General features: G+C 37.1%; 1 protein-coding gene across 1 annotated transcript in view; it reads left to right on the top strand.

Annotated features, from left to right (window-relative positions):
- The first annotated feature begins 2,524 nt into the window (after positions 1-2,524).
- The window catches only part of STRS1 (DEA(D/H)-box RNA helicase family protein), a 107,613-nt gene continuing 95,710 nt past the window's right edge, over positions 2,525-14,427 (top strand). Inside the window, exon 1 of the mRNA XM_089815049.1 lies at positions 2,525-3,251. Within this exon, the coding sequence (XP_089671175.1) occupies positions 2,657-3,251 (595 nt within the window). The 5' untranslated portion in view covers positions 2,525-2,656. The remainder of the gene's footprint in view (positions 3,252-14,427) is intronic.

Raw genomic sequence — 14,427 nt, 5'->3', positions numbered from 1 at the left:
AAACATTGCAAATGCCTTATAGTGCTTAGATACTTTTTGCCTGGCCTTTGGCTCAACTATTTAGTGGCACAAGGCATTGTGTTACAAACAATCCTTCTTGCATGGCCCTCTTTAGCTTGCCCAATTCTAATTCCAATGGATTCAACATGGGGAAGTGTTTTAATTCCTTGGCATATCTTTTGCCTTCCAAGCTTTCTCGGTGGAGCTTTGGAATTTGGTCTTGGTTAGAATTGAGAAGAAGCTGAGAAGAAGCTGGAGTACTGGATTACCAACCACTTCCGTTGGCTTGCAAATTTCTGATTTACTCCAAAGTGTTGGTTGCCACCCATGTTTACTACTCATGCTGGCCGCCTTTGAAGGATTCATACCTCAAGCTAGAGCACTTGTTGCGTGATTTTCTCTAGACTTTGGATGGCTCCCATTATGGGTTCCACAAAGTGGCATGGGATTTTTGTTGTTTGCCTAAGGAATCAGGGGTCCTCGACCTGCTTTCTACCCAAAAGTAGGGGATTTCCTTGTGCGCCAAATGGGTCATTCATGCCCTCTTTGACAATGAAGGCTAGAAAATCCTTTTACGACACTATATCTCTTTAGGCTTTCTAGTTAATTGGCATGTCTGGAAGGGGAATGGTTTTTAATCCCTTATAATCACTCCCGAACCAATTCAAATTTAGGGAACCTTTGTTGCAATAAGCAATTGGAAAGCTTGGTAAGCCATTAAGCCTTGGCTTTGCTAGGTTGGAAATGGGTTCAGAGGTGACCTCTCTATGAACCAACAAAATTTGTGGTGATCTCCCTTGTTTTCTATTCAAGGGACCCCTTTGGCTAAAGTCCAGGGGGTTAGTGCGCTGCATTTTTTCAAATGTTGCATCAATGATCTCTTTTCTAGAGTCACCATGAACCTTCACTTGTGGGAAGGTATGTAGGTGCAATTTTGTCTTTCCTGTCCAAATCAATAGGCATTTGATCTTCTAGTTTTTGCAGTGCCCTTGCATCTGTTACACAAGCTGGGTATTCAGTTAGTTAAACCTTGATGGAAGGACTGGAAGTGGTATCTTCCCATCCCTATGACCATCTATAAGCCCAAATTGGGTTATCATTGGTTGGTTCCTCACTTGCCTATGGTGGATGTGCTTAACCAACACTTACATTTGCATTGTTCTTAGCAAACTTGGACTCATAGGTTTGCCACTGTATGGCAAGCCATCACTAAGCCAAAGAATGCACACTTTGCTTGGTGCATCCTTTTCCAGGGGCTGCCTTTGGGCCCTTGGCTCTGACATTTGGGTGTCCCTGACCCTAGATGCCCTTTTTTTGGGCAACTTGAGACATTTCTACATATTTTCTGGTTTTGCAGACGTGCCCAATAGCATTGGCACTAGATTCATGACTTTTTCAAGCCTTTTCGCCCATAAGTTTTTTCTTGGAATATGATCTTGCTAGGGGATTCGTCCAGGCTTCCCTATAAGTATTCTTTAATTTGGTATGGTTTCTTGATTGGAGATTTAATTCACTATATGGAAGGACAAAAATGCTGTTGTGTTTTCTCACGATTCTATTGATATAAATGTTTCAATGTGTACTCAAGCTTGCATTTGCAACAATGTAATGATGTAGATTCAAGTAAAAACCAGTAAAGTGGCTCTAGGAGGTGGCCCACCTGCAGGAGCTTTTAGCTCATTGGGGAAATGCTTCCTGTATGGTGGCCAGGGTGTCGCCTAATGTTGTTTCTGGCAATTGTACGCCTCCCCAGGCTGTCGGCAAGACTATAGCTCTTCAACCTATTACTCCCACGCCCCTAGGTTGCAGCCTCCTCGCCGCTTGCCTAGTGGTGGTTTTGGAGGTCGCTTATGCTCGATTTCTCCTCCCCTGAGGCATGGTTGTCGCTGGTCCTCGGTGGCTCCCCTTATTGCTCCTGCTCTTGCATGGCCTTCCTCCAATCCAAATCCTAAGTGGTCTTTCCCCTGGCTAGATTAGGCTATCTCAACTCCTAGGCTGGAGGAAGAGAAAGATAAAGAGAAGAATGATGATGCTACTGATGGGTGGGCTCCTCCTTAACTCCCCACCAATCCCGTTGATGTATGGGGCCATGATGACCGTGAACCTTCCCCCTCAACTGACACTACTCTTGTAGCTTGAGGGTTGCTTTTTCTATTTTTTTGACGAATAGCTAATTGTCTGACCTCTGGCCATTTGAACTTTTATGGGGTGACCTTGTGTCCCCTAGCCCATTTTTTTGTAAATATGTAACTTTATTTTTTAAATTAATAGAAATAGACTATTCATTAAAAAAAAATTATTAGATAAACCTTCCTTCACTTTAGAGTTTTATCCCAAAAAAATAGCCTATAGAATAGGCAACCTTTCAAACTTAATTTTATGCAATTCTCTTCTTTTTCTATGCAAAACTAATATGAGCTCCCCTAAAAAAAAATCTAATTTCTTTTTTAAAATTTTAAAAATAATATTTTTTAAGCACCTCAGCAACGGTAAATAGCATCTTTTCAATTTGACCTAAAATCGGAAAACGAATTCCCTACTATAGCCTCTTGTATTATCAGCTTTACTATATTTCTTTCTTTGGCTTTGCGGGGATCCATATCGGTGCACGGTGAAGCTCCCTTGTGCTGCTGATCGCACTGAACATCAAAATCATATGGGGAAGGAGGAAGATCAAATCTCTGAGTTATTTGGGGAGAGTCCATCTCTTCTCCCCGCCAAAAAGAAGAGAAAGCACAAGTCAGACCAAACAGAGAACCAGCTCTCTTTTCACACCGAAGAAGAAGAACAAACAGAGATTTCAAAGAAGAAAAAGAAGAAGAAGAAGCAGCATGGGAATGGAATCGAGGCAGAAAAGGAAGCTGAGAATGCAATTGAAAACGGAAATAAAGAAGAAGAAGGACAATCGGAAAAGGCTAAGAAGAAGAAGAAGAAGAAGCAGAAGCAGCACGAGAATGGAATTGATGTAGGAAAGGAAGCTGAGAATGGAATTGAAAATGGGCACACGGGGAAGAAGGAAAATAAGAATCAGGAGGTGGAGATTAAGAATGACTTGATGAGCGTGTCGGTGTCTGGTGCGGGTAGTGAGGACTTAAAGTACAGAGCGTTGGAGTCGTTTGAAGAGGTGGGGCTTCCTTCAAATGTGCTGCAATGCTGTAAAAATTTCGAGAAGCCATCGCCCATTCAAGCACACGCCTGGCCTTTCCTTCTGAATGGCCGAGATTTTATTGGAATAGCTGCCACTGGTTCAGGTACCTGCCCTTTCTCTGCGTTCCACGACCTTAATTTGTTTCTCTATACGCTTTTGGACATATGTTTTCGGGAAAGTTATTTGAGCTCGGATGAAATTTTTCAAATTTTCAAACATTTTGTCACGCCACAGTGTGCCCTGCACCCAATTGTTAAACTATCCACTCGCTACATGCCTGCTATAGTTACATGCTCTCTTACCAAGGTCAGGTACATGACACATGACTACTAGAATAATTACAAACCGCTTTCTTATGGTGAATGGGGTTTAAACCCACATCAAGTTCGGCATATTCTTTGAATAGATAAACCATTGGGTTTTATGATGTTATTACTTATTGGGGTTTATGATATTTGCTATCAGGATTCAACTAGGTAGTTATTTGAGTCAAACTTACTGACCCATGTTTCATGAATAGTGTTTTTCTCATGAGAATGATTGGAACACTTAAGACTCATTGGATCTAGGTGATGCTCACATAGGTGAAGTACTACGACTTCTTGAGAGGTCACCCATCTCAGTGCTATTCCAGCTCGAGTGCGCCCAATTACAAAGTTTCCTCCATGGTTAAACTCGCTGTGCTTGCAACCCCATTTGCGAAACCTTCACCAAGTGTTGCACCTTATGAACCATTCATTAGAAATCCCCTTAAGCTCATCAATTGATAAGTAGGAGATATTTTCCACAGCAAGTCAAATTGTGATATTGCTATCAAGATCCAACTGTGTTGTTTTTTGAGTCGAACTCATTGACCCATGTTTCATGAGTAGTACTGGGATGGGTGACCTCCTGGGAAGTCTCAATGCTTCACCTAGATCCAATGAGTGTTAAGTGTTCCAGTCATTCTCATGAAAGATGGGTTTTAGTGAACTACTACTCATGAAACACGGGTCAATGAGTTTGCCTCAAACAACTACAATGTTGAAGCAATATCACAATTTGACTTGCTGTGGAAAATATCTCCTACTTTATTGGGGTTTATAACGTTTGTAACTTATTGGGGTTTAAAATGTTATTCGAAGAGACATTTGAAAATTTTCTTTCTCCATACTCTTCTTCATCTTCTTTATGTGGATCAGGGTAAGCTTGTAGCACAATGGTGTAGAAATTCTTACAATTTTGTATTCCCTTGATATATTATTAAAGAAAACTCAATATAAGCAGCATGGGATCAATTTTGAAACCCCCTATAATATTTCACATTGAGGTTAAAAACCAGAGCTAATTAATGGTGTGTATAAAAAACTTTTTGGGTGTCAACCATTTAGGATTATATATCCAGAATGCTATTAAGTTACTTGTACCTGTGATATGGTGGATGTAATGACTCATGGTGTGGGATTCCATTCCTAATAGTGGCAGGTGTAGTATAACAGTGAATTACCTTGCAATTCATTCTCCCATGGGTATTTGATTAGGAGGGTACTTGTACTTTTACCAGATGGTGTTAATCTACAATGCTTATAACTATTTGCTTGAATGCATATGTGTCACCTTTGTACTAAAATAATGGTATGCTTATGTGTCACTGATGTACAGAAAACGATGCCTCACAATGGAATAGGGCATATGTTTTGATAAGTTGTTGGATATTCACGGAAAGAAATATGCAACAATTTCTTAATTAATTATTTGAGGACAGCATTACAAGTTTTCCAAGCTAACAAAATTTCAGCAGTTTTTTGGCATGTTAACAACACTTAGAATAAGAGCTAGAATAAATGAAAACCAAAGAAGAATATGAACAATCACTAAAGGAGAATGAACAATCACAAAAGGAGAGTGATTAATACACCTTATGAAAACCCTTGCAAGGGTAAAATCCAATCTTCAATGGACCCTTGCAAGGGTAAAATCCAATTTTCAATGGACCGAAACAAATTTAATATCAGCAACCACAGGTTACAATATCAAGTTTTGAGTTTCACAATAGATCAACACTTGAATGTGGAGTAATTCCTGCAGCACAACCTTGCATAAAACATGATGTGCAATCTTGATCTAAACCATTTATATGTTTGCCAGGGAGATCCATTTGACCGAGAATGTTTTCCAAAACCACAAGTCAAAGATTAATCACAGTGGTATTCAATATATGCACCTTACTCCCAAGTGTAACTCCACAAATATGACTGGTTTGGTTCCAAGAATGAGTGGATTTCAAATTATCTTCTAAGCAATCTATCTATGTGTAAAAATGTCCTCTTACACATACAATAAATAGCTGGTCAAAGATGTTAATCATATTTGACCTACTAACCTCCTATTCAATGACTTAATAGAATTTAGTCACCCTATTACAAAATATTAAATAATTAGTCTGGACCCAAGGCTTGCAAGGTAACTACAATACCCACTCACATATCCTAACAATCTCCTACTTCTTTGTATACATTGCAAGAATCCTAAGTGGTACTCAACACAGTGAACTAAATGCTAGGAGCTGATCCTCATAGTTATCTTAGCCGGAATTCTTTGTGTTCATGGTCTCTGCTAAAAGATCTGCAACATTCATCAACATGTTATGTATCCATTTTCTTTCCTGTAAGACTTTTTGTCCTCCATCATCTCACACAATTTGATATCACATATTGATGTGCCTTTTCGACACATGAAAGGTAGTGTTCTTTACAAGTATCCTAACTGTCACATTGAATCATCATTGTATCTTGCTTCAATGTGATGTGGAAGTAAATCTTTAAATCTAGACTAATGCATGAGCATCTCGGGTTCTTGGCAACCTTGCATTAACCAAAAATATTTGTTTGACAGTTTCCAAAACCACAAGTCAAAGATTAATCACAGTGGTATTCAATATATGCACCTTACTCCCAAGTGTAACTCCACAAATATGACTGGTTTGGTTCCAAGAATGAGTGGATTTCAAATTATCTTCTAAGCAATCTATCTATGTGTAAAAATGTCCTCTTACACATACAATAAATAGCTGGTCAAAGATGTTAATCATATTTGACCTACTAACCTCCTATTCAATGACTTAATAGAATTTAGTCACCCTATTACAAAATATTAAATAATTAGTCTGGACCCAAGGCTTGCAAGGTAACTACAATACCCACTCACATATCCTAACAATCTCCTACTTCTTTGTATACATTGCAAGAATCCTAAGTGGTACTCAACACAGTGAACTAAATGCTAGGAGCTGATCCTCATAGTTATCTTAGCCGGAATTCTTTGTGTTCATGGTCTCTGCTAAAAGATCTGCAACATTCATCAACATGTTATGTATCCATTTTCTTTCCTGTAAGACTTTTTGTCCTCCATCATCTCACACAATTTGATATCACATATTGATGTGCCTTTTCGACACATGAAAGGTAGTGTTCTTTACAAGTATCCTAACTGTCACATTGAATCATCATTGTATCTTGCTTCAATGTGATGTGGAAGTAAATCTTTAAATCTAGACTAATGCATGAGCATCTCGGGTTCTTGGCAACCTTGCATTAACCAAAAATATTTGTTTGACAGTTTGTATAGTCTCTACGTTTTCTACAACAAATCTTCAGGTTGAATTATTAGCTTTTGTATTTTTTTGACATGTTCTTGGCTTTGTGGTGGACCTTTATGTAGGTTCGCTCCTCTATTCAACACTTCTCGAGTGATATCTTGTGAATTGGTTGCGGGACCTATATTTTCTACACATTTTGTAGCCAATTCATGTTTTTTGGTCTTGTGAAGCTATTTCCTCATCGGTAAAGCTTAATGGCATGTATCTTGATGTTCTTTGGTCCTTGGCCTACATCTCTCTTGGATCGCTACTCTTATTTCATCTAATTGAGGGAGATCCATATGATTTGGGTTCTGATCTATATTGATAACACATTTTCCCGTTCTTGGAGAGTGTAATCATTTCATTGGCTGACTTAATATTTCCAAGGGCTTTATAAGCTGATGTAACTGATCCTTAGGGTAATGGTCAATAGTGAATCTTGGTCAGCACAATTATGATAACCTGTTGAAGGTTAGGCTTTAAAAAAATCTTAATGCAATCAGGCTTGTATGCCTAGCATGTAAGACTACATGTTTCAAATCCGTTGTACTTGAATTCACTGAAAATAACAAGGCTGATCTTGCTGGTCACTCAATTGTTTTTTTAATTTCTGTTGTGTTACTCGTGCTGCAAGGATTGTATGGATCTTTCTAGGTCCCTCCTATCCTCGATTGCACCAAGTGGTATTAGACCAAGTTTTTGTTCCTTGCAGAAGTTGAATATTAATTGCAATTGTCGCAAGGGCCTAGATTGATTGTTGTGGGTTGGTAGAGTGGGGATCTTAATTGCAATTGCAGAGGACTTGTGCAAAGATTCTTTGTGAAAGCAGAGATGTAGATCTAGCTATGATGGACATGTTGAGACAGATTGCAGCTAGGTTAGAAGTTGTGGAAATTGCCAGAGAAGAGGGTAGACGCATTGAGGATGTGAGTGAGGATGAAGAAGTTGAAGAAGCAACACCAAAGCTTGAACATGGAGATAAAAGACTACCAAGAGCCATAACCATAGTGAAGAGCCATAACCATAGTGAATGGAGAACTCCATTTCAATCCACTTGATTATGATGGCAAGTCAGGTTCAGATGAGTTGCTTGTTTGGATCACAAAGATGGAAAAGTACTTTAAATTTGAGGGTACAAGTGAAGATAATAAGGTTAAGTATGCTTGTACAAAGCTGAAAGGTCACACATCTTTATGGTGGTATTATTCGCATATTGATAGACAAAGAAGGGGTAAGGAGAAAATTAAGTCATAGAATTGAATGGTAAACAAATTGAATTCCAAGTTCTTATGTGCAAATTACCAAGTGAATTTGTTTAGGAAGTTGCATAACCTAAAGCCAAAGGATCTTAGTGTGAAGGTGTACACCGAGGAATTCTACAAGCTGGACATTAAATCTGATCTTACCAATAATGAGGTTGAGAGGGTGATAAGGTATTTGAATGGTTTAAGGGTTTCAATTCAAGATGAGATTAGTTTGGTCAAGTTACAAAATGTAAGTATGCCATAAAAGCTGAGGATAAATTGAACAAAAGGCAAGAGTGAAGTCAAAGAGGAAGAACATTTGGAGGAGGAAGATCTTATGGGGATTAGAACAAATGAAAGACAAAATTCAAAGAAGAAAGTTAATACAAAAGGGATGGCAATTTTTTTCCAAAGAGGTGATGGATCACGTAGCTATAGGAGAGATGACTGTAGAGTGTTGAGAGGAACCTATTTGAAGTGTAGAGAAGGACACCGAGCATTCAAATGCACCCAAGGTACTTCAAGCTAGAGGATCGAAGGTAAGGGTAGAACTACCTATGTGAAATAAGTCTTAGAGATTGTGATTGTTGGGAGATTGTTTAAGAGTGAAATGTTGCTGGTTATGTTTGGCATTAATGCTTTGCCATTGTTGTCAACATATCTGTTTATTAAACAAAGTATTTGTTATTGTTCAGTTTAGATATTGGTTCAAAGATGACATAGTTTGGTTCACCTGTGCTTGCAATTGTTATGGATTGATATTCAAAGAATGGACATTCTATGTTTGCCATCACATATGGTGATGAGCTGTTTTGGTTGAGTTATAGAGGTTTTGATGAAGACTTGTTACATCCCAAATTTTTGCTAAATTTAAAATAATCTTCTAACCGTTGAGAATTCATGTGAAGTTAGTTGATCGGTTAAGTTGTTGAGATATTTGATTCATGTGAAATGGAATTTCGGTTATTAGTTATTATTTCATATGACATGTTAGTTGTTATGATGGAAATTGAAAAATGAATATTTTGTAAATTGAAAATGATTATGTGATATTTTATTTATATTTCAAACTATGGAAACACGTTACTTTGGAACCTTTTTTTTTGCAGGAGCACTATGAAGTGTTGCCAAAACAGGAGTTAGGAATGGGACACCTAAATATACTATCAAACCATCAGTTTTGAAATCTAACCACTTGGATCAAGGATGAAAAGGCTAGACAAGCAAGAATGTACAAAGGATGACCATGCGCTAACTAGTTGAATTATAACATAATAAAAAACTCAAATAATAAAGATTACTACCTTCATAATGTGGATGATCTCAATATATCTTGCAAATTCCATCATGTCTTAGTATAATAATATCTTGTCTATACTCATACTTGGGTGGGTGTAAAATCTGTACGTATGTATACACACACACATATATATGTATGCGAACCTCTAATTTAACGTATACCTATATATGTACATATATACATACCTACATGTTAAGGCTACTCAAACAAGATGAATATAAAGGGGGGACACTATTATATAAAGGCATGAATGAAGACATTAGTTGCTACCCTTATTTTTATTTCAGACCTTGGCAATAGTTTATTTATTTTGCCATGAGGTCACCTTTTTCATCTCTTTTATGTCATTAGGTGATATATTTTATCCCATTTTATTCAAATTTGATTAGAAGGCCTGTGCAAATGCTTTGCCACCTCAGTAATTTTTGTGTAACTAAGCATGCATGTGGTGCCTCTTTGCATATCTTTGCTCGCCTCAACAAGGATACATTAATATATTGCCTCTCACCTTCTCGGGCGGTTCTTTCAAAACAACATTGCCTCTCTCCGTAATTCATTTTGCTCGCTATGTTTTCTGGTTTTTCAAGCTTAAGTGTGATCATATATAGCGAATGATTTTGAGAAGCCGAGCTTGTCTAAGATTGCCCAATGTCCCTTTATACTGGATATGAAATTAAGATTTGATTGCACAAGAGGGCGGTATACTCAACGCCAATTTAATTGCATTTTCCAAATCGTGCAATACCAATCTCAGGTCACACATTTTAATTTGGTTAGTGTCTTATTTTTATAGAAGTCATGCATTTGAAATTGTCGACTCGTCTCTTAAGAAAGGCTTTAATGTTTCTTTTCTTGAAATCAGGATTAGAATGATTTCAGCCTGTGTATTTTTTCTTTCTGTTAAATTGATATGAGAAAAGAGTTTTCACAGTCAAAAGATCATGCTTGTGTTAACATTTCAATTATGAATACACTTATGTTTTTCTGTCAAAGAGCGCTAACTCATATAGAGATACAGTCAATATATCTTTGAGATGGGAGTTGTACCTTATGATAAAGAATTAATCAGAATGAAAGCATATCTTATTTATGATGCCATAGACCAGTTTGGGCATGAAAGATGGCAATGTTATATTTTGCAAACCAAATAACAATTGAGAACCCACCCCAAAATTCATCCATGAGGACCAGTATGGTTGTGATGATGGGAGTGAATGGGAATAACCCTGTAAGAAAAGTGAACATAATCAGTAACGACACTCAAATCTCAATAAAATAAGTTAGCTCATGGAAATCCTTTGTATAATCTCTTGTTGTCAAGTCAAGTGGTGGCTGATTGGGCATCCTATGTTGCCCATCTGAAATCCTTGGCCAAGATAGGTTAATGGCAAGATTGCTGTTGTGATCACCAGAGGTTAGAGTGCTAGTAGTTAGAAGATAGGTTGATTGAAAAGTGTCCACAACCTTGTCAGCTGACTAGCCGACACTCTAACACCGGGATGCTCAGTGGCAAGACAATGGTCTACCAAGCCTACTTCCAAGGTAGGGAGGGCCATTCTCAATGGAGATTGTATGGAGATACTTAAAGGTTCGTGGTTGGGAGGTTAAGCCCATGGCAATGCTTCTGCTCTCTTCCAGATGCCAAGACTTGCTCAACACAGGGGCATCATCTAGTTCTTCTCGGGTATCTATTTTATATTTTTGTATTTCATTTGATGTACATATTATCATCATGAATTTTAAATTATGTTATTTCTTATTTCTACTTGTCAAGAAATCAGATATATGAAATGCAACGCAATGGATTCTCAGATATTTGAGAGGAACATCTAGTAAATGTTTGCATTTTGGGGGCTCTACTCCTAATTTACAAGGCTATGTTGACTCAGATTTGGTAGGAGATCTAGATAGCAAGCAGAGTACTATAGGATATGTATTTACTATTGGTTGGACAACAATGAGTTGGAATCTATTTAACTACCATTGTATTGGTCTGGTTTTGGGTTGGGAAAGTTTCGGTGGTGCAGGTTTGCGATTTGCAATTCAGGATACTTCATGAAGACATACATTCTTATGTTTCTTTAGATTTGCTTGAGGATTATTTCCATGGAAATCAATTTGGTCGTTGGATAGAGAGAGAAATTATTTCTGGGCTGACTTAGTTAGGTGTTAGTATCCAATATGGACATGGTTTTAGAACTTGTAATTTATGTTTTTGAACCACTTTGAACTAAAGTTCAAAGTAGTTCAAAGAAGTTCAAAGCAGTTCGAGGCAATTCAAGGTGGTTCAGAACAGTTTAGCAGCTCGAATTGGTTCAACCTGCTAGAACAGGTTCAAATAATTTTATAGATTTGTTGGTTCAATGTTGCATAACAAACATGTTCAGAGAATAGTTATCAAAGGTGCAAGGTTATGGTTGGAATCTTCAGTGCATTATTTCAATGGTTCAGTCTGCATAAGAAGATTCATAGTGGTTCAGCGGTTCAAATGATCCATCCTGTAGGTTCAACACAAGCAAAGTTCAGACTCATGGTTCAAAATGCAGATTCATTGACTCAGAAAATTTATAATCCATGATCAGATTAAAACTTGAATTCAGTCTTGGTTCATAATTTGGGTTCAGTGGTTTATTCTGAAGATTTTCACATATTCAATTCAGTAGCTTGGGTTCAGTGATTCATTTCCAGTTCAGAGATGCAGTTTGTCAATTCACAAATTCAAAGGTTTAGTTCAAAAGGTTCAAGGTGGAAAAGCTAAAGCAAAGCCCAGATCTAAACTTTAATGTTTGGAATGGGAACATGAATACAAGTCTCACATGAAGAAGTGTCAGATGATCAGTTTAGTGGAAATGTTGATTTGGAAACGTAGGCAATATATGTGAACTGTTTGGCATAATGCTCCAGCTCGATAAGCTTGGAATTCATATGACAGCAATCATGAATGATGAATCAAGACCAAATGGAATGCATTATAAATCCACCAAATTGATACAAGCAAAGATGGAAAATATAAGACTCTTGCTGTCAACTTTATAATTCTGATTTTCTGACAGTCATATAGACCCTTAAACAGTGACCTGTAACTTTTGACTGAGACATTATTTTCAAAATCGCTTCGGTAAGAATGTGAAAAACTAGGATTGTGACAACATATCCAAAATTCAGCAAGATCCAATAGTGCAATAATTAGTTATGCCCCCCGCAATCAGACCTATTTTTACTGTCAGAATTATTTCTAATCCGCCCAGCAGCAAATTATTATTATTATTATGGACTAATTTATTCATTTCTTACTTGTCCAAATATGCTAAAATGACATTTGATTTAGTGAAAAACCTTTTAAAAGCTGAATGTCATAAAAGTCAAAGAAAAGCTATAAAAAAAAAATGAAAGGAAAGAGTCGGACAGTTAAATTTCAAGAATCAGTTTTTCTAAAAATTGAAAAAATCAACAACAGCAGAGGAGAAAAATAGGCTACAGCATTGGAAAAGGGTTCCATTTTTGGTTTTGCTTTGTTGTAGACTGGGTGCTACAGGATAGCTTTGGATTTAAATTGTAATGCAGGAAGGGGGGGGAATTTTTTTCCAGATAGTGATTTTTATGTGTATCAATCAGCAAGTCTATGCTGTTTTGTTGTGTTTAGAGGAGGAGAATTTAGTATATCAATACTTTGTGATTGCATGCTGATTTGCTAATCAATGTTAATCTTTGAGTTATCTTGATTATCTCTGAATACAGATCTGATACATGTAAATTGTTGTTACGATTACCTGTAGACTTTGGGCTTAGTTATTCGTACATTTGGAAAGAACCATTCATCTTTATTTCTGCTTTTCTTCTATAATGTAATGATTGGACAAGCGAACTTGGTGTCATCTTCTTTTTATTTCCATTCAATTAGTTAATTTCTTTGCATCTATATTGTGCTTACATATAGATGTTTCTAAACGTCTCGTGCTTTCTGGTTAAAAGCATCTATATTTAATTCATTGTATATCATATACGGGGAGTTGTACTCGATAGAATTCAGAGGAAGGTTATTAATCCAATAATAACCTATCCAACTACTAGTGCTGATTAGTTTTCTCACTTGGGCATTTAGGGTTAATTTGTATGTATTTCTTCACAGGACAATCTGTTCACTAACATTAGGAAACGTGTTGCTTTGATTATTTGGATTATCTATTGGAGTGTTAGCATTTGAATATTATTGTAAAGGGTTCTTTATGTGTTTTAGCTGAGACTTATGGATTGCATTGGTTTATGTAATTCATTTTTGTATTAAGTCCTATATTGAGCTGACCTAATATATGCTTGAGACTTGTATATGTAAATGAATTTGTATGTGAATTTGGTTTGTGTGTACTGGTGAGATCATGATGTTGTGAAGTTGTTGGTGCAAGTACTTGATCAGAGAAGAGGTATAAGTGGAATCTAAAGTTGTGCTTCAAAGGAACTGTATTGGTGTAATTGATGTTTTCGATTAGTTCATTTCAGTGTGCACTCTTTGGGTTGTGGCCCTATTGTAATTAGATTGTTGTCCAAATAGGCTTGTTGCTCCAGGGTATTGGCGTAATTGATGTTTTTGATTAGTTCATTTCAATGGATTATTGTCCATAGTGAATTGTTGTGCACTCTTTGGGTTGTGGCCCTATTGTAATTAGATTGTTGTCCAAATAGGCTTGTTGCTCCAGGCGAGTGCTTGAATGCATGGGCATTCCCTATTATACCTTTAACAAGGTTTAATATGTGTTAGTACATCATCTTGTGGGTTTGATCCCATTGGGGTTTTCCTTTTTTATTTACATTGCTATAGATGTTTAAGATTTTATTGTTAGTGGATGGTTTAATGTCTTCATTTGCTCAAAATTGATTCACCCCACCCCATTCAGTTATGTGTGGTTCTGTTATTCCTAACTAGAAGAACCGATTGCATCTTTGAATCAACCAAAAGCTAGAGAAGCCCTAATGGTGAGGAGAGCCCTATGTCACGAGGAAGTGGATTAGGAAACATTGTGGAGGAAAATGTTTGTTCAAGACAAGATGCAAAGTTGAAGTAAAATGTTACAAAGTGATCATGGACAGTGGTAGTTTAGATAACCTAGCATCTGAGGAG

Source organism: Cupressus sempervirens, chromosome 2, assembly GCF_028749045.1.
Source record: "Cupressus sempervirens isolate cs-2001-9-10 chromosome 2, ASM2874904v1, whole genome shotgun sequence".
NCBI classification, from domain to species: Eukaryota; Viridiplantae; Streptophyta; class Pinopsida; order Cupressales; family Cupressaceae; genus Cupressus; species Cupressus sempervirens.
The sequence above is the reverse complement of the archived record's forward strand: the minus strand, read 5'-3'. Positions and strand labels throughout refer to the sequence as shown.